The sequence below is a fragment of the Chelonia mydas genome, chromosome 3, assembly GCF_015237465.2.
Source record: "Chelonia mydas isolate rCheMyd1 chromosome 3, rCheMyd1.pri.v2, whole genome shotgun sequence".
NCBI classification, from domain to species: Eukaryota; Metazoa; Chordata; order Testudines; family Cheloniidae; genus Chelonia; species Chelonia mydas.
In genome coordinates this window covers 183,803,151-183,823,572 of record NC_057851.1, presented here as the reverse complement: position 1 = coordinate 183,823,572, position 20,422 = coordinate 183,803,151, and the positions used below count along the sequence as shown (strand labels likewise).

Sequence of the window (20,422 nt, the reverse complement as noted above, 5' to 3'; positions counted from 1 at the left end):
GCTCCCTGAAAAAAACAGCATTTTTAAAGGTTGGCAGATTCTACAACTTTTTGTGTGTGTGCAGACCTGGATGTTAAACCATGGCTGTGCTCATGCCCTGAATAGTCAGTTGCTTGACATTTACCTCAGCTAGTGCATGACACCCATGGTCCCCTGCGGATGCATCGTTGAAAATGTTTTTCAGGAAACAGTTAAGTTGTCTAGATAGACACACACTGCACACGCATGTGCCAAATGAATTACGCTGTACATGTGCAGACAGACTACCCAAGACAGTCACTAGCCAGCCAGTTTTCATAGGACCTGAGTGGCTCAAGGGGACATGCTGAGGCCATTGAACCTGAACTATACCCAGGTATTGTAAATTTGAAACTCACCCTTGCATAGGTGCTGGAACTAAGGGGACGGGTGGTGCTGCAGCACCCCCTGACTTGAAGTGGTTTCTGTTATATACAGATTTCAGAGTAGCAGCCGTGTTAGTCTGTATTCACAAAAAGAAAAGGAGTACTTGTGGCACCGTAGAGACTAACAAATTTATTTGAGCATAAGCTTTCGTGAGCTACAGCTCACTTCATCGGATGCATTCAGTGGAATTCAGGGTTTACAGTTTAGTTCAATGGCTCTCAACACCCCCACTATAAAAATTGTTCCTGCACTCTTGGCAGAAATCTGGGAGTGATCTGGAGGCATGTTGCCAAACACTGCTGCTGAGTAGTGGAGATTTTATTTTGGGGATTTGTAATCTTATGCACTGGAAGAAAAAGAAAGGCCTCCAAGGTCTTAGAGTAACACATAAATGTAAACTTGTGAGTACATGCACAGCAAGTGGGTACGCTGTTAGATTTTTCGGTAATCCACTGGTTCATCCTGTGTGCAAAGATATCCTGAGTAGGACATTTGATTTAGAAGTCTTCTTTAATTTTTTCATCTACACTACTGCACTTTGTGGGCCTGTGCACAGTGTTTCACGAGTGAGTCGGCAATGGCTACAGTAGGGAGCTACTGCCAGATCCAAGTGATGTGGTCAGGCATGGTGGAAGAGAAAGAGGCCAGTGAGCTGAAATACATCTGATATTACTGTTGTGCAGTACCTCAGGGTGATGTGTTCTAAGGTTAGAGCTCCTGTTTGTCTCATGGCTTGGATGTTCAATTTCTGCTTTCAGGAATGCAGGATACAAATTTTTTTCTCTTACTGAAAAGAGCACTGGGTATTGCCAGGGGTCTCCAGGAATTGATATTGTGGGGAAAAGAGCACAGACGTGTAGATCAGCTCTTGCCCTGAAGATGTGCCAATATCAGAAATGATGTGGCTTTGCCTACCTCTTCCGATACAGACACGTACATATTCATGGATGTGGCTGGGATGCTGGGGGCGGAGGAGTAAAGGGTAGAGTGAGGATCGTGAGTAGGGCCAGCCTCTTGGGGGCACACTAACTCCACAACAGTGGGTTGCCTCTCAGAGGGTGTACTAATGACTTTGGGGATAGGTGGATAGTGAAGGGTAGTGTGAATTCAACTCATTTGCAGTGGGGCATCCCAGAGTGCATTACTTCTCTCACATTCTGTGTATCTGTCTTTTGGACATTCCAGTCCTTGGCGGAGGGAGTATGAGATAGTTGCTCTGTTTTTTCCCAGAATGCATTGATACAAACAAGGTTAGCAGCCTGCTAAATATGGATGTGCAAACATGATGGCAGAAAAGCTGCTCTGAACCATGTTACATTTAACTGGGTAAGATGGTCATGCCTCTAACTGGTAACAAAATCACAATTGTAGTTGTCATGTGGATGAGCCCAAAGTATCAAATCTTCCACAAAACTCAAATAAATGGGTAGGATCAACATGGCCAAAAAGGATGTAAGCTTCATGTAGACCCCTTAGAAGATAAGTCAATTAACAAATGGAGGGTAGAATAGGAACTATAGAATGCATTAGGTTGAAGAAACAGGGAATACAAAGTTCAGAAATGAAAGGCATTAAGGCACAGCAGTGTATGTTGTTTGTTTACACTAATTTTTATTTTATTTTTCCTGTTGATTAGCAGAAAAAAATGTGATTCTGGATCTGGGTTAATCTATTAGCTATAGAAACTTGCTCCAGACTGTACTTTTCAAAATAGGAAACAATCTGATTGCAAGTTACACAAGTTCACAAAAAGCCAACAGCCCCAAAGCCTTATTTCTTTAGACAAAGTTTTGCATTTTTAAACCTTATTACTGGCTTTTGCATTTTAATTGTTCTAGTTACAGTTTATCTATTTTTGTATTTGCTGTATAGATCAGGATATGGCTACACATCCCTGCTGTCATGCAACACATTATACCCTTTAGGACCTATGTTATCAGGTAAGCTTTAAATATAACAAAAAGTTTCATTGTTTGACAAAACACATTTAGAACTTCGGATTGTACTAGAACTCAAAGTTTCTCAAAGTTCAAGCCGTTTCTTTGTTTAGTCCACATGTTCAGGGTTTAACTGATTAGCCATATTTGGCATCGGGACAGAATTTCCTCCCGGGTCAGATTAGTGGAGACCCAGTGGGGTTTCGCCTTCCTCTGCAGCATAGGGCATGGGTCGCTTGCAAGTTTAAACTAGTGAAAATGGTGGATTCTCTCTAACTTGAAGTCTTTAAATCATGTTTTGAAGACTTCAGTAACTCAGCCAAAGGTTAGGGGTCTATTGCAGGAGTGGGTGGGTGAGGTTCTGTGGCCTGCAATGTGCAGGAGGTCAGACTAGATGATCACGATGGTCCCTTCTGACCTTAAAGTCTTTGAATCTTTAAAATTTCAGCAGTCAGAATCAAAATATCAGTTAGTTTGGGGCAAATCCATGTCACAGTAACTTTAGTAATGGCTTTAACTAAGTAAGACCATTTTTAATATTGGATTCAGTCCTATTCTAAAGTCTCTTTCCCATTTTCTGTGGGGGACCAAAGAAATCTGTGGACGATATGAATTCTGCACCTGCACAGTGGTGCAGAATTCCCCCACAAGTAACATATTCCTAGACTTTACTGATACAAAAATGGTTATGCAGCATGGAAGGTGTCATGCAAACACAGTTGACATATGGTTGCGAGGGAGAAATTCTGAATATGACATGTTTGCTCTAACTATGTCAGGACCTGGTTATACAACAATGGTTCTATTAGTCCTGTAGGTAGGGCCACAGACAAGGATATAGGGTATGTCTATACTGCAGCTGGGAGCGAGTCTCCCAGTCTGGGTAGACAGACTCATGTTGGTGGGGCTCGAGTTAGTGCCCTAAAAGTAGCAGTGTGGATGTTGCCGCTCAGGCATCAGGTCAGTCTCTCAAGCCTTGGGGGTTGTGTGATCAGAATCATGTTTACTAATAGAACCTAAATCATTCTATACAACTCTATTTCTTCTTTTTATCTATTATGTGATTTATTAAGTTATAGATTGCCCATTGCAACTGTATTATATTAATATTAATGTATGTTTTAGGATTAATACTGTTATCATAAAGACTGCTCGTAATATATATTTAAAATAATCTTGCTGGACCATTATTTCACATACGTTTTATTTGGAATCATGTCATATTTCTTCTTTCTTCTTTTTGTATAATTTATTTTAGGTATTTATGTAAACTGTCAGACCAAGAGTTGCGACAGAGTGCAGCCCGGAACATGGCAGATTTAATGTGGAGTACAGTTAAAGAGCCATTGGATACAGCCTTGTGTTTTGATAAAGAAAGTCTTGATCTTGCATTTAAGTACTTTATGTCTCCAACTTTAACAATGAGGTTGGCTGGCCTGAGTCAAATAACAGTAAGATTTTTTTAATCTAAAATTATATTTAGGAAAAAATGTTTTATTTCCCCCACTGTTTACAAGTTATTATTTTTTTCTTGAAACAGTAACAAAGGACAGCAGAACTATCTTATAAGCAGTCACAGAAAATGCATGATAGATAGATAGTCCTTAAAGTGGGGATTGTAATTTGTCCTTTGTCATACTCTTCAGATTTTGGCTGTGCTAAAATAAACTGTGTTCAGAGAGATGATTAAAGCATGGCTCAGTTTTTTGCAATATATTGGACCTTAACCTTTTCCCTGAACCATTTATTATACAAAACGGTACTGTGCTTTAACCATATTGTGGGACAGCCATGATGTAGTTAGGTTCTTATATTTGGTTGTATTTGTAGTTTAATATAGGACTTAAATCTGTTTTTTTGGTTTTTTTTTTAAGTTTTCCTATATCGGAAATCCTGTATAAGTGGATTCCTCTGTATACTGTAGAATCTTTTATTGACAACTGTTCATTATAGCCCTTTTCCTCAGGGTGAGAGCATTCATGCATCATTAGCATCATTCAGAATTTGATTGAAACAATTGATATTAGCAACAGAAAACATTAAAAAAACAACAGAGGAAGAGGTTAAGAAAAAAGAAAAGGAGTACTTGTGGCACCTTAGAGACTAACCAATTTATTTGAGCATAAGTTTTCGTGAGCTACAGCTCACTTCATCGGATGCATCCGATGAAGTGAGCTGTAGCTCACGAAAGCTTATGCTCAAATAAATTGGTTAGTCTCTAAGGTGCCACAAGTACTCCTTTTCTTTTTGCGAATACAGACTAACACGGCTGTTACTCTGAAACCTGAGGTTAAGAAAGAAGTTTTTAATTCTGGAAACTTAGAAACTAAAATAATAAAATACAAACACAAAATAATAACTTGTAATTTTAATGGTTTTATCTTTGAATAAGCATTTTTAATATTTTCTACAAATTCAGATACATTTATATGAAAGTGGTAACTTTGTACATAATTGCTAAATTGACTCAAACATGCAAAGAAGCCCTTTGGATAAACTACTTTGAAACTTTTGAGACCTTTGATCACAACTGTTTAAATATGTGATATCAATAACCTATATTCATTTTCAGTTGTAAAATAACACCTCTTTGTTAAAACTGATTTGGAGTACAGTACATTTTTTGTAAAATAGTTATGTCTTGCTCTGGGTGGTTTTGACGTGTCTCCTACTTGCAGTATATTTTTTACTAGGAAAAAGTAAAGAAAAGATTACTAAGCCTAGCCATCATGTCTTTGAAACTCAGTTTGTTGTTATGCTGTTCTTTTAATTTTTTATCAGTTCTGTTCACCAGCTCAGTCTTCCATGTTCTATTCAGTTTTGATAATTTTGTAATTCCTGCTGCCGTAAAGATTCCATTACAAAGTAATGATGGGCGGGGAGGAGAAAGTACTCTGACAACAGATGCATCTGACCTTGTAGTATAAAATATATATATTATGGGTAGGCTGGGCAGAATTGCATTTTTATTTTTTTATCACTTTAGTAGATAATATCAATGTTTATTTTTAAGCATTTTTTCTATTTTTATCTACACTTCTACCCTGATATAAGGCGACCCAATATAACACGAATTCGGATATAACGCGGTAAAGCAGCGCTCTGGGGGGGCGGGGCTGCATGCTGTGGCAGGTCAGTATGTCTGGCTCCAACCCACTGCTCTGAGCAGCTTGTTAAGGGTGCTGGGCCAGGGCCGAGGGGTTGGATAAGGGGCAGAGGGTCTCGGGGGGCAGTCAGGGGGCAGAGGGGTTGGATGGTTCGGAGGTTCTGGGGGTGGGGCGGTCAGGGGACGGGGAACGGGAGCTTTGGATAGGGCGTGGGAGTCCCGGGGGGGGCCTGTCAGGGGGCAGAGGTGTGGATAGGGGTCGGGGCAGTCAGGGGACAGGGAGCGGGGGGGTTTGGATGGGCTGGGGGTTCTGAGGTGTCAGACAGGGCTGGAAGTGACTTTTAAAAATGGAAATGCTTGAGGCCAAAGCAAGTTCGATACGTGGTTTCACCTATAATGCGGTAAGATTTTTTGGCTCCCGAGGACCGCATTAAATCGGGATAGAGGTGTATTTAAATTTTCACAGTGCTTCAAAATTATGGGTTGTCAGTGTATTTTTCAATTGTTATCGATTTGAATTTTCACGGTTTTGGGAAATTATGGGGGTCAGACAAGGGGGGAATCACACAGTAATTATTTCATTACAGATATTGAGATTTTGTTTATAATGGTTAAAACACAAATAGTCAACATCACATATCAAAATGTACAAAGCAAATATCCTTTCAATTCTAATAAGTTCTCATAGTTTCTTTCTTTGCCTGTCTGTAAAATTATTATCAATGGAAATATGTTTTTGTTGGTTTGGGTGAACAGTAAAATCGACACTTACCAACATTTTACTCATAAAAATCTAATCCTCCCAAACCTAATTATGGGAGATGAGTTATAACTAGCTTAAATGGCAAGAGACTTGGTAATATGCCCAGAAATAAATTAATCAATAAGCAGAACTAGTTTCTAAATCTAGAATTAACTGAAGTAATTGATTTTCAAAGATATCTGCATGTGTTGCTAGGTCTAGTTAGTTTCAGCAATCTGTGTCCTGCACCTCAAAGAGTTCAAAACAAAGCAACCCCGCACCTATTTTCAATAGAAGTGTTCTTTAAATACTGCATTAATACATTCCACATCCTATTTGCCTTCATGTTTCCTAGGTATGTAGCATAATAGGACATGGAGGTTGGGGGAAGAGTTCAACAGGGACTATTTTATAATTTTATAGGCATTACCTATTGAATCATTTCAAATACTGTGAAAGAATTGCAGGTGCCCCTTTCTAGCTTCACCTAGTCTGGCACTTCTGGTTAAACTGTGGACCATGTCTTCAGATCTTGTAACCACATTTGGACCTCATGCTTAACCATGCACAGTTTGGCCAGATGATGTGGATGAGGCCAGACCAAGCTAGAATCATGTCAAATAAACATGTTCTTTGTGTAATGGTCCCTATTGTATTCCACTGTGGGTTTCGCATGCACACAATGCGCCTGGAGCTGGAGCAGTTGAATGTAGTGTCCACTGGTCCGTGCATGCAGCCTCGTTCACCTTGTGCCTCCATCCAAGGGGATAAAAGGTGAGGCGGACCGACTGCCTCTCTTTTTCCTTCTCGCCACCGCATGGTCTGCGTTAGAATCTTCAATGTCCATAGCTTTGGCTTTGTCCTACAAAACAAGAATTAGATTTAGTTTTATAAATGGTTTTAACAGTTTTTACAGTCTACAGTTAGTGTTTTATAATGTCCATTAGTGTTTAGTTTGGTCTCCTGGCAGGGGAGTCTCCTCTTTCCTCCCCTGGATCCTGTATGGGTACTGGAGTATGGCCAGGACTCAGGCTTCAAACTCTGTCCTTCCTGCCACGATCCTTCTTGGTCAGTGACGACCACCAGCACTGCCTGTACTGCCCTGGGGAATTCCACATCTCAGCAAAGTGCAGTATCTGCCAATTATTCCCCAGCTGTACTCAAGAAGGTCATGAACTTTGTCTCTGCAAATTCCTCCTGAAGAAGGCCGTGAGGCCCCAATCGAGCCCAGGCCCCCCACCGTACCTCGGCCTGATTCAGCAAGGAGTGCACCTTCTGCTGTGAAGTCTAACTGGTGCAGGAGAATCTTCCTCCACCCCCTCACCCCCTGAGGGATTGTATTGGGAATCCAGGAAGCACACTCCTAAGCATGAAACTATGTCTTCCTCTAAATCCACTTCAGAGCAGTTGGATTTAGTTCCAAGTAAGCCTATCAGCTCAGCCCATGAGGACTCTAGTACATCCTAAGTCCCAGAGGCAAGACAAGAAAGCTCATAAACATTGGGCTATACCAGTCCTGGATCATGATATGTCGGTACTGTCATCCCCGGCCCATCGAAAGCCCCCCAGATCCGTCAGCACTGGCAAAGTCTGATCATCATCAACTCGGGCATTGTCTTCCTTGCTGGCTTCAGTGGCTTGAACAAGTGGAATCCCTCTCTCACTGGGGAGATCTGAATCAGTTGTTGCTTCACAGGAAATTTTTACTCTCCTGGATTGAGAATCTTCTCCTCTGTCAGGGCCTCTCTGTCTCTAGAGAGATAATAACACCATCTGCCCGCTGGACAGAGCTTGTTGCCTATCCAATACAGAATACAGTTCCTCTCCAATGGCACTGACGGTACTGCCACTGGACCTGGAATCAGCATTCTGTTTATTGGGACATTCTGAACCACCCAGTGAACCTTCTCTCTACCCCGCCAATCCTATGTATCCTCTGCCTCCCAAAACACCTGCACTGGTTTGGGGCAAACCTCTTTCTCATCTAACTCTGAGCTATTGGTACCCTATGCAATAGGAGCCTCCCGCGACCACCTTTAAACCCTTTCTATTGGCCATATTGTGGGTCTTGAGACCAGTCCCCCCTTGCACAGTCGATCCAATCTGCTAGTGAGTCATCCCTTGTCTCCCCTCTAAGAGTCGCTCAGTTCTCTCAGATCCTACAGAGGAGGAGAGGGAATGCTACACACTGGATCTGGCAATTCCACTGAAACGAGTAAGACTGCTGGCTTCATCTCCGGACAAATAGGTGACTTCTATGTCTCCTCCTCCTGATGACTTCAGACAGTTGCAGGATCATCTTCGCAGAGTTGTTGGAGAACTTCATATTCTTCTCAAAGAGTTCCAGGACTTCCAGCACAAATTCTTAGACATTCTCCACTCATCCGGATCCAACAAAATAACTCTCCCCGTTAATGAAGACATACTGGAGCCAGATAGGACAGTTTGGCATACTACTACTACCTGTGTTCCCACTTTGAAAAGGGTAGGCTAAAGGAACAGAATTTTTGTTTTGTCCCCCCACTCCCTTCTCACTGGCAGTCCAGGCCATTTCTGAAAGGGCTAGACAGGAACATCCCTGGTCTACTCCTACTGATAAAGAGTTTGGGAGAAATGTCTTTTCTTCATCTAGCCTCCAGTTCAGCTTAGCCAATTACCAGGAACTAATGGCTCCATACGATTTTCTGAACTACACCAAGTTTGCGGAGTTTACTGACAGAGTTCCACAGCAGGACAGAGCTCATTTGCAAACTCTGATAGATGAAGGCAAACTGATAGCCAGGACCACTCTCCAATCTGCAGTTGATGCTGTTGATACCTCCTCTAGAGCTCTGGCTACTGCTGTTATCACGTGTAGGGAGTCATGGCTCTATGTGTCAGGGTTCCCTAGGGAGTTCCAGAATACTATTGAGAATTTCCCCTTCGATGAATCACACCTCCATACCCTGAAGGACTCCAGGGATACCCTCTGTTCACCTGGGGTATATATGCCTGCCCCAAGGAGAAATTTCACTGCTTATCGTTGAGACCTAAAGATATGGCTCAGCAGTTTTTCCATCAGAGGCCCTATGAATCTCCATGCAAGAGACAGAGGATTCAAAACTCCCACTTCCCTGCACTGTCTGCAACATGCTGTGCATCAGTCTGAGTCCCTGGCTGGACAATATTTTTGACTGGTGCTAGAGAACTGTGAAACACTAAGCCCAACATCTCCCGACCGCCACACACCATTTAGGGCTCGTCTAGCACTCTTTCAATACCTGGAGTGCAATAACAATGGACAGATGGGTGCTGAGTGTCATCTGCTCTGGCTATATGATAGTTTGCATCCTTACCTCCTCCAAAATCCCCCCTCTGGAGACCACTCTTATAAGAGTATTCTGAAACAAGAGGTGAATTCCTTATTGCAGTGAGAAGTGATAGATCACATCCCTCCTCAATTCCAAGGGAGAGGGTTTTACTCTACTTTCTTCCAGGTGCTCCGAAAGAAAAGGGGGGGGGGGGGAGAAGTTGGGGACCAATCCTTGACTTCCAGTGTCTCAGTCACTTCATTAACAAACTCAGATTTCGCATGATCACATTGACATCTATAATCCCATTTTTAGAAAAGGGCATGTGGTTTACAGCTCTTGACATGAAGGACTCCTATTTTCACACAGACATTCATCCCACTCAGGGACGTTTCCTCATATTCATGGTGGGCTCTGACCAGTCTCAATACAGAGAACTGTCTTTCCGAATAGTGATTGCCACTAGAGTTCTCTGTAGTAGCAGCTCACATCAGATGTCGTGGTTTCATTGACTTCTTCTGCCTGGACCTCTGGTTCCTTGTCACCAGGTCCTGCCAGGAAGCCTACATGTCAGTGTCTATGATGCTACACCTCCTCTCCCCACTGGAAATCAGCGTAAATGCTAAAAAACCTGTCCTTGGGATTTCATCGGGGCAACCTTGAATTCTATCACTGCAAGAGAGTACCTGCCCAAGGACAGGTTCCAGACCATGAACAATATCATAGTTCAATCACAAACAGCTCTCGAGTACTGGTCAAGACATCGAGGAGTCTGGTGACATCTTAAAGACTAACAGATTTATTTGTGCATAAGCTTTTGTGGGTAAAAACCCACTTCTTCAGATGCATGGAGTGACAATTACAGATGCAGGCATAAACATGAAGAGAAGGGAGTTACCTTACAATTGGAGAGCCAGTGTTGACAGGGTCAGTTCAATCAGCGTGGATGTGGTCCACTCCCAATAATTGATGAGGCAGTGTCAATACCAACAGAGGGAAAATTGCTTTTGTAGTGAGCCAGCCACTCCCAGTCCCTATTCAAACCCAAATTAATGGCGTTAAATTTGCAAATGAATTGTATCTCTGCAGTTTCTCTTTGAAGTCTGTTTTTGACTTTTTTTTGGTTTTTTTTGTTGAAGTATGGCTAGTTTTACATCTGTTATAGAATGTCCAGGGAGATTGAAGTGTTCTCCTACTGGCTTTTGTATGTTACCATTCCTGATGTCTGATTTGTGTCCTTTTATTCTTTTACATAGAGACTGTCCGGTTTGGCCAATGTACATGGCACAGGGGAATTTAACACCATTAATTTGGGCTTGAATAGGGACTGGGAGTGGCTGGCTCCCTACAAAAGCAATTTTTCCTCTGTTGGTATTGACACCTCCTCATCAATTACTGGGAGTGGACCACATCCACCCCTGATTGAATTGGCCCTGTCAGCACTGGTTCTCCACTTGTAAGGCAACTCCTTATAGATTCATAGATACTAAGGTCAGAAGGGACCATTATGATCATCTAGTCTGACCTCGTGCACAACGCAGGCCACAGAATTTCACCCACCCACTCCTGCGAAAAACCTCTCACCTATGTCTGAGCTACTGAAGTCCTCAAATTGTGGTTTAAAGACTTCAAGGAGCAGAGAATCCTCCAGCAAGTGACCTGTGCCCCATGCTACAGCGGAAGGTGGAAAACCTCCAGGGCCTCTTCCAATCTGCCCTGGAGGAAAATTCCTTCCCAACCCCAAATATGGCAATCAGCTAAACCCTGAGCATATGGGCAAGATTCACCAGCCAGATACTACAGAAAATTCTTTCCTGGGTAACTCAGATCCCACCCCATCTAACATCCCATCACAGGCCATTAGGCCTAATTACCATGAATATTTAATTACCAAAACCATGTTATCCCATCATACCATCTCCTCCATAAACTTATTGAGTTTAATCTTAAAGCCAGATAGATCTTTTGCCCCTACTGCTTCCCTTGGAAGGCTGTTCCAAAACTTCACTCCTCTGATGGTTAGAAACCTTCGTCTAATTTCAAGTCTAAACTTCCTGATGGCCAGTTTATATCCATTTGTTCTTGTGTCCACATTGGTACTGAGCTTAAATAATTCCTCTCCCTCTCTGGTATTTATCCCTCTGATATATTTATAGGGAGCAATCATATCTCCCCTCAACCTTCTTTTAGTTAGGCTAAACAAGCCAAGCTCCTTGAGTCTCTTTTCATAAGACAAGTTTTCCATTCCTCGGATCATCCTAGTAGCCCTTCTCTGTACCTGTTCTAGTTTGAATTCATCCTTCTTAAACATGGGAGACCAGAACTGCACACAGTATTCCAGGTGAGGTCTCACCAGTGCCTTGTATAACGGTACTAAAACCTCCTTATCCCTACTGGAAATACCTCGCCTGATGCATGCCAAGACCGCATTAGCTTTTTTCACAGCCATATCACATTGGCGGCTCATAGTCATCCTATGATCAACCAATACTCCAAGGTCCTTCTCCTTCTCCGTTACTTCTAATTGATGCGTCCCCAGCTTATAACAGAAATTCTTGTTATTAATCCCTAAATGCATGACCTTACACTCCTCACTATTAAATTTCATCCTATTACTATTACTCCAGTTTACAAGGTCATCCAGATCCTCCTATATAACAGATATCCTTGTCCTTCTCTAAATTGGCAATACCTCCCAGCTTTGTATCATCCGCAAACTTTATTAGCACACTCGCACTTTTTGTGCCGAGGTCAGTAATAAAAAGATTAAATAAGATTGGTCCCAAAACCGATCCTTGAGGAACTCCACTGGTAACCTCCCTCCAGCCTGACAGTTCACCTTTCAGTAGGACCCGTTGTAGTCTCCCCTTTAACCAATTCCTTATCCACCTTTCAATTTTCATATTGATCCCCATCTTTTCCAATTTAACTAATAATTCCCCATGTGGCACAGTATCAAACGCCTTTCTGAAATCTAGGTAAATTAGATCCACTGCGTTTCCTTTGTCTAAAAAATCTGTTACTTTCTCAAAGAAGGAGATCAGGTTGGTTTGGCACGATCTACCTTTTGTAAAACCATGTTGTATTTTGAATCTCGAAGAGTCCAGGATGCACAACAATATCCTGCAGTTGGCAAGCAGTCCAGAAAGCATGCAAGTCCTTTCTTCCATTCATTCATGCTCACCATGTCCTTTTAATGTCAGACAACATTACAACTGTCTTCTACATCAACAAGCAGTGAAGAGTGAGATCCATCTCCCTGTGTGCAGAAGCAGTCAGCTTTCGGAACTGGTGTATCACCAATCAAATCACCCTATCGGCAGCCTACCTTCCGGTGAAGCAAATGTGCTTGCGGACTTCCTCAACAGACATTTCACAGTCAACCACAAGTGGGAACTTCATGACTTGGTATTGTGTGCAATATTTTCACTCTTTAGGGAACCCCAACCAGAGATCTGTTCGCCTCTTAAACAGGAAGTGTACCACCCTAAGGTGACACTGCTTCTTCCTTGGTCGGACCAGTTCAACTATACTGTCTGTCCACAACCACTCCTGCCACGAGTTCTACGCAAAATCTAGCAGCACAGAGCACGGGTCGTCCTGATCACCCGCTGCTGTTCCAGACTGTTTTGGTTTCCTAATCTCCTACATATGTCATCCCAACCACCAGTCATCCTCCCAATGTTTCCCAAGCACCCTGATCTGCGTCCATTCCATCTCAGAGCTTTGTATTTGCATGGGCATTGTCCATAGAACGTTCATGCACCACAGCTGTGTGAAACATCCTTTCTCATAGTAGAAAGAACTTGACAAGAAGGTGTTTCCTAGGTAAATAGAAGCGCTTTTATTCTGGGGCACATCAAAGAGGCATCTCCCAGAAACTGTAGCTATTCCTTTCATCTTGGACTATATGCTCCCTTAGAAGATGTCACGCTTGTCCTCAGCTCTTGGCAAGTCCACTTGACGACAATCAGTGCGCACCATCCACCTTCTTTAGGGCTATTTGGTCTCCACACATCCACTGATCAATGGATTCTGGAAAGGCCTAATCAGAACCTTTCCACCATTCAGAAGCCTCCTCTCCAGTTGGACTTCAGCCTTGAACCTTTAGCTTCTTGCTCCATGTTTCTCCTTTCCATGAAGGTCGCTTTCCTTGTTGCCATCACCTCAGCTAGAAGGGTTGGTCAGTTTGGAGCTAGGATGGCAGATTTTCCTTATGCTGTAGTCCATGAGGAGAAGGTTTCCTTGTGTCTACACCCCAAATTCATTCCTAAAGTAGTTTCAGAATTTCACCTTAACCAATTCATTCACTTACCTTTGTTCCAAAACCGCATGCATCCACAGAGGAACAAAGACTTCACTCCCTCGATGTTCGGCGGGCCTTGGCCTTTTACCTGCAAAGAAGAAAACCAATCAGGATATTCCTATAGCCAAAAGAATCAGGGGGCACACCATCTGTCAAGGTTGCTTCCCCACTCTGAACTCTAGGGAACAGATGTGGGGACCTGCATGAAAGACCCCCTAAGCTTATTCTTACCAGCTTAGGTTAAAAACTTCCTCAAGGTACAAACTTTGCCTTGTCCTTGAACCTTATGCTGCCACCACCAAGCGTGTTAAACAAAGACCAGGGAAAGAGCCCAGTTGGAGACGTCTTCCCCCCAGAATATCTCCCCAAGCCCTACACCCCCTTTCCTGGGGAAGGCTTGATAAAAATCCTCACCAATTTGCATAGGTGAACACAGACCCAAACCCGTGGATCTTAAGAACAATGAAAAAGCAATCAGATTCTTAAAAGAAGAATTTTAATTAAAGAAAAAGTAAAAGAATCACCTCTGTAAAATCAGGATGGTAAATACCTTACAGGATAATCAGATTCAAAACATAGAGAATCCCTTTAGGCAAATCCTTAAGTTACAAAAAGACACAAAAACAGGAATATACATGCCATTCAGCACAGGTATTTTACCAGCCATTAAACAAAAGGAAATCTAACGCATTTCTAGCTAGATTACTTACTAACTTAAGGAGTTATGAAGAGCATTCCTGATCTGTTCCCGGCAAAAGCATCACACAGACAGACAGACCTTTGTTTGCTTCCCCCTCCAGCTTTGAAAGTATCTTGTCTCCTCATTGGTCATTTTGGTCAGGTGCCAGTGTGGTTATCTTAGCTTCTTAACCCTTTACAGGTGAAAGGGTTTTGCCTCTGGCCAGGAGGGATTTTTATAGCACTGTATACAGACAGGTGGTTACCCTTCCCTTTATATTTATGACACCATTTCCACCCAGAGAGTCTCCAAATAGATCTCTGGCTGCATTCTACTGTATCACCTTTTGATTCCCCCACTCCACACACCCCTGCGCTCATGGGATAAGCGCTCATTCCACCTGAGCACAAGCAACAACTGCAGGAGGTACCCTTCCTGGACATCTGTAAAGTGGCCATGTGGGGCTCAGTTCACACATTTGTGAGATATTTTAGCCTGGTGCAGGACTTCTCTGCTTATTCCTCCTTTGGGATGGCAGTCCGCTATGCAGCTTTACTGTCTACCCCTTACACTCTCCTCTTACTTAAGTACTGCTTATCAGTCACCCACAGTGGAATACAATCAGACCGTCTCTCGAAGAAGGGGCAGTTACTGGCCTGTATCTAGAGATTCTTCTTGATGTGTGGTCCTTATCTGTATTCCACTACCTGCCCTCCTTCCCCTCTGCTTTGATCTTATCTGAATTGCAGTAGAGAAGGAACTGGAGAGGTGGTTGATCAATTCTGCCCTTTATTCCCTCATATGGAGGCATGTGGTGAACCAGGGTGCATTTGCGGACCAACACACAGTACTTCTAAATTCTCCGGCTCTGGGTGCATGGTGCGCATGCATTTAATACAGATAGGGACCACACATCTCAAAGAACTTCCAGTTGCAGATCAGTAACCTCCCCTTCTACTTAGGGCCTGTGTATGTTTTTCTGACCATGGTTTGGTTCTGTCCACACAGGTTTTGGTTAAATCACATTAGAATTCTGTTCACAACTGAGTTTAAAGCTAATATTAGACAACTGAGATTAAATCTAATTCTAAGTCTAATTTAATTATACAGTTGTGTAATATAATTAATATATAGAAATATTTGAAAATAATATTAAAAGTAGTAGATTTGAGCTGACCAGTGAATAGTTCACATACAATTATTTTTCCTTGTGCAAGGAATGTGGTTAACTTACATTAGAGGAGATGCACTAATTGTAGTAAAGGAAACTCTGATTGTTCATACATTGCATCGAATCAGTATTATCCCAATCTTGTTTAAAAGGTAACTGAATCTACAGGACTTTGGACACATTTTCAGATCAATTTTTCATTTAAGTGAATGTATGGTTGCTTGTAATATAATTTTATTCATTCAGTTGGATCTTCAAAAACAAGCTATCCAGAAACATAACTTGTGGATGAAACATCAAAATGACAGCATTTTAATATATTCAGTGTCTGATTTTTAGATTTCTGGTTGTGTTTAATTAGTATGCAGTGAACTTTCAGAGTGTTTCTTTTCAAAGAAAAATTTTCAGAAGATTTAATTTAGGGCCGTCTAGTGATTAAAATTAATCGCGATTAATTGCACTGTTTTACAATAATAGAATACCATTTATTTAAATATTTTTGGATGTTTTCTACATTTTCAAATATATTGATTTCAGTTATGACACAGAATACAAAATGTACAGTGCTCACTTTATATTTATTTTTGAATACAAATATTTGCATTGTAAAAAACAAAAGAAATAGTATATTTCAATTCACCTAATACAAGTACTGTAGTGCAATCTCTTTATCATGAAAGTTGAACTTACAAATGTAGAATTATGTACAAAAAATACTTGCATTCAAAAATAAAACAAGTTAAAAACTTTAGAGCCTACAAGTCCACTCAGTCCTACTTCTTGTTCAGCCAATCACACAGACAAGGAAGTTTGTTTACATTTGCAGGAGATAATGCTGCCCGCTTCTTGTTTACAATGTCACCTGAAAGTGAGAGCAGGCGTTTGCATGGCACTGTTGTAGCCGGCGTTGCAAGATATTTACATGCCATACGTATGTGCTAAAGATTCATATTCCTTTCATGCTTCAATCACTATTCCAGAGGACATGCTTCCATGCTGATGATGGGTTCTGCTCGAAAACGATCCAAAGCAGTATGGACTGATCCATGTTCATTTTCATCATCTGAGTCAGATGCCACGAGCAGAAGGTTTTAGAGTGGTAGCTCCAGTATTTTCACTCCATGCATCTGATGAAGTGGGTTCTAACCCACGAAAGCTTATGCCCAAATAAATTTGTTAGTCTCTAAGGTGGCACAAGGACTCCTCGTTATTTTAGCAGAATGTTGATTTTCTTTTTTGGTGGTTTGGGTTCTGTAGTTTCCGCACCAGCATGTTGATCTTTTAAGACTTCTGAAAGCATGCTCCACACTTCATCCCTCTCAGATTTGGGAAGGCACTTCAGATTCTTAAACTTTGGGTCAAGTGCTGTAGCTATCTTTAGAAATCTCACGTTGGTACCTTTTTCGCGTTTTGTCAAATCTGCAGTGAGTGTTCTTAAAATGAACAACATGTGCTGGGCCATTATTTGAGACTGCTATAACATGAAATATATCGTAGAATGGATGTAAAACTGAGCAGGAGACATACAATTATCCCCCACGGAGTTCAGGCACAAATTTAATTAACACGTTTTTTTAACAAGTATCATCAGCATGGAAGCATATCCGCTGGAGTGGTGGCGGCACCAGGAAGGGGCATATGGATATTTAGCATATCTGGCATGTAAATACCTTGTACTTCCGGCTACAAAAGTGCCATGCCAATGCCTGTTCTCACTTTCAGATGGCTTTGTAAATAAAAATGGGCAGCATTATCTCCCGTAAATGTAAGCAAACTTGTTTGTCTTAGTGATTGGCTGAAGAAGTAGTAGTACTGAGTGGACTTGTAGGCTCTAAAGTTTTACATTGGTTTGTTTTTGAGTGCAGTTATATAATACAAAAATCTACATTTGTAAGTTGCACTTTTGCGATTGAGATCATACTACAGTACTTGTATGAGGTGAAATAAAAATACTAATTCTTTTATCTTTTTAACAGTGCAAATATTTGTAATAAAATAATAATATAAAGTGAGCACTGTACATTTTGTATTCTGTGTTGTAATTGAAATCAATATATTTGAAAATGTGGAAAAACATTCAAAAATATTTAATACATTTCAGTTGGTATTGTTTAACAGTGTGATTAAAACTGCGATTAATCACGGTTAATTTTTTCGAGTTGATCGTGTGAATTAGCTGCAATTAATCGGCAGCCTTAATTTAATTAATCTTCTGTAAAAGGATAGACTCAGGCTTTTGTATTAATCTTATAATGGTATATACTGTATACGCAGTGGTAAGTGTATACTTTTATGTCCGTGCGTTATCATCTGACAGAGGTATTTTAAGGTATGACCATTAGTTTGAGGATAAATTTGATTTCATACAGAAGTGATAAATTTCAAATTGGGTTGAAGAATAAAAGTCTTACATCAACTTAAAACAGTAGTCAGATTCTCTTAAAGCCTCCCGAAAACCCCAAACAATCCCCCCCTCCATAGTTCATGAGCTACAGTAAGAAAAGTCTCCAAAGTTGCTTGAGATGTAATCTCTAAGCAATTTACTTACACCTTTGTATGCCATTATCCTCTTTCTTTGCTTTGAATTAATAACATACATATCTTCCTTTGTGTGTCCTTACCAAAAATGGATTTCAGAATAAAAATGTCCGAGTTTACATATTTTGGGGGTGTGTGTATGTGTGTGTGTGTGTGTATATATATGTGTGTGTGTATATATATATGTGTGTGTGTGTGTGTATATATATATATATATAAAAATATTGGTGTTAGTATAAAATTGTATGAACCTTTGAGGATTTATAACTTGTTTGATCCTGGGAATTGCAAAAGAGATATCATTACTAAAGAATGCTCTGTGTGTGTGTATAAATATATACACAGAGAACGTGAAAAAAATGGGTGTTGTCCTACCCACTATAACGAGAGTGATCAGTTATGGCAGCACCCATTTTTTCATGTTCTCTCTGTGTGTATGTGTGTGTATATATATATCTTCCTACTGTATTTTCCACTGCATGCATCAGATGAAGTAGGTTTTAGTCTACGAAAGCTTATGCTCAAATAAATTTGTTAGTCTCTAAGATGCCACAAGTATTCCTTGTTCTTTTTGCTGATACAGACTAACACGGCTACCACTCTGAAACCTCTGTTGCAGAGGAACCTTGGTTACTATTCTCCAGCTTTCCATAGTCTGTATTTCTATCAATGTCTTTAGTTTGAAACTGTTTGGTAAATCATCAAGGAAACAGATTTTGAGTGCCCTGCTTCTCATACTCTCTCAATTTTAATTTCACATAGAGCACAGATTCAGCTCCATTTTCTGTATTTCACCAAGACATTTGAGAAGACTCACAACTAAAATGATTTTCTTTCCTCAGTTTTTGACCTTATACATAGTGTAGAGCGAATTTAGCAAAGAACCGATTTCCCGTCTACAGTTTTAGCAGAGTTTTAGACAAGTAGTTATTAAAATTTGGTAAGATTTTAAAAATTCACTTTCTGTCAAAGATTATTGTCCAAAGACAGTATTGAAGTTTGGTCCTGGAGCGTATATCTACACAGCAGTAAATATTCATGGCTGGCAGGTGTCAGCTGACACAGGCTGTGTTGCTGTAAAATTGAAGTGTAAGTCTGAAGCCCAGGCTCTGGGATCCTCCCCGGTCATTGAATCCCAGAGCTTGGGCGCCAGCCCAAACCTGAATGTCTACACAGCAATTTTACAGCCCCACAGCCCGAACCCCATGAGCCCTAATCAGGTGACAAGGATTAGCTAAAGGTGTGTAACTGCTATGTAGACATGCCCTGAGACTCCAAAGTTCAGTTCCACATTACAAGATCTTCAATCTTAAACAACATTACGTAAAAGGTAGCCACTTCCAGGACATGCCTCTTGGAAAATAGACATGTTTATCTTTCTTGTGTGGGAAGTATATATCCTTGACAATGAACATATGATTAAGTAGAGTTAAGCAGTGAAGTCTTTTCCATTTTCTTGCTTACTTGCAAGCAGCTTAATCTTTCCTCTACTCATCGTGGCCAGCAAGAAGCCCAAGCATTCACCTGTTCTCTAATACTTACGATATCTACAAGTAGGTCAGTAACGCAAAATTACTGTTTGGAAGTTTTAAGAAGTACAAATATATAAAGCTTGCTCATGTTTTTGAAATTACCTTGTCTACTGTATTAAGAAAATAAATTGCTAATAGATCCCTATAAACTATATACCATTTTTTGATACACAGTTTGCAACAATTCCCCCTCAGTTTTTGCCCCTTTCTTTGTTTTTTTATTGCTATCTAGGATTTTTAGTAAGATTTGTGTTGAAATTATGGTAAGAGTAATAATCTGAGAAGTCTGACCTTTCAGTATCTGAGACAGTTTGCTCAAGATTCCTTTGTGCCAGAAACTTACATTTTGGGTTAGTCATACTGTAATTCATAAAAGTCTGACTTCCATAAGTTCAAAATTACTGTGTCCCTAATTCTCCTTGAAACTAGAGTATAAATTAATATTTGACCACATTTTGTTTAAAAAAAAAGGTTATTACAAGTTTCATTACAAATTGACTCTGTTAATGACTGGGTTGAGAACTGAATGGATGTCAGCAAGTCTGGAAAACTGGTGATGCAGATATCTGGATATGAATCAATATGTGCTGCAGGAATTATTGTCGCTAGAACTTGGTAACTAGAAGACTAAAAGGATTTCTGCAGCTAGTAATATACTGTGGAGAGTGCAATCTATGTCAGATTAGATACTGGAGAAACATGGCAATTTCATCTCT

At 40.8% G+C, this 20,422-nt stretch overlaps 1 protein-coding gene across 6 annotated transcripts in view; it reads left to right on the top strand.

Moving 5' to 3' along the window:
• USP34 (ubiquitin specific peptidase 34) overlaps positions 1 to 20,422 on the top strand; it is a 270,160-nt gene that overhangs the window by 44,835 nt on the left and 204,903 nt on the right. For all 6 annotated transcript variants that reach the window (XM_037895996.2, XM_037895995.2, XM_043543902.1 and 3 more), the window contains exons 6-7: positions 2,278 to 2,345; positions 3,601 to 3,793. In XM_037895996.2, coding sequence (XP_037751924.1) covers positions 2,278 to 2,345; positions 3,601 to 3,793 — 261 coding nt within the window. The remainder of the gene's footprint in view (positions 1 to 2,277; positions 2,346 to 3,600; positions 3,794 to 20,422) is intronic.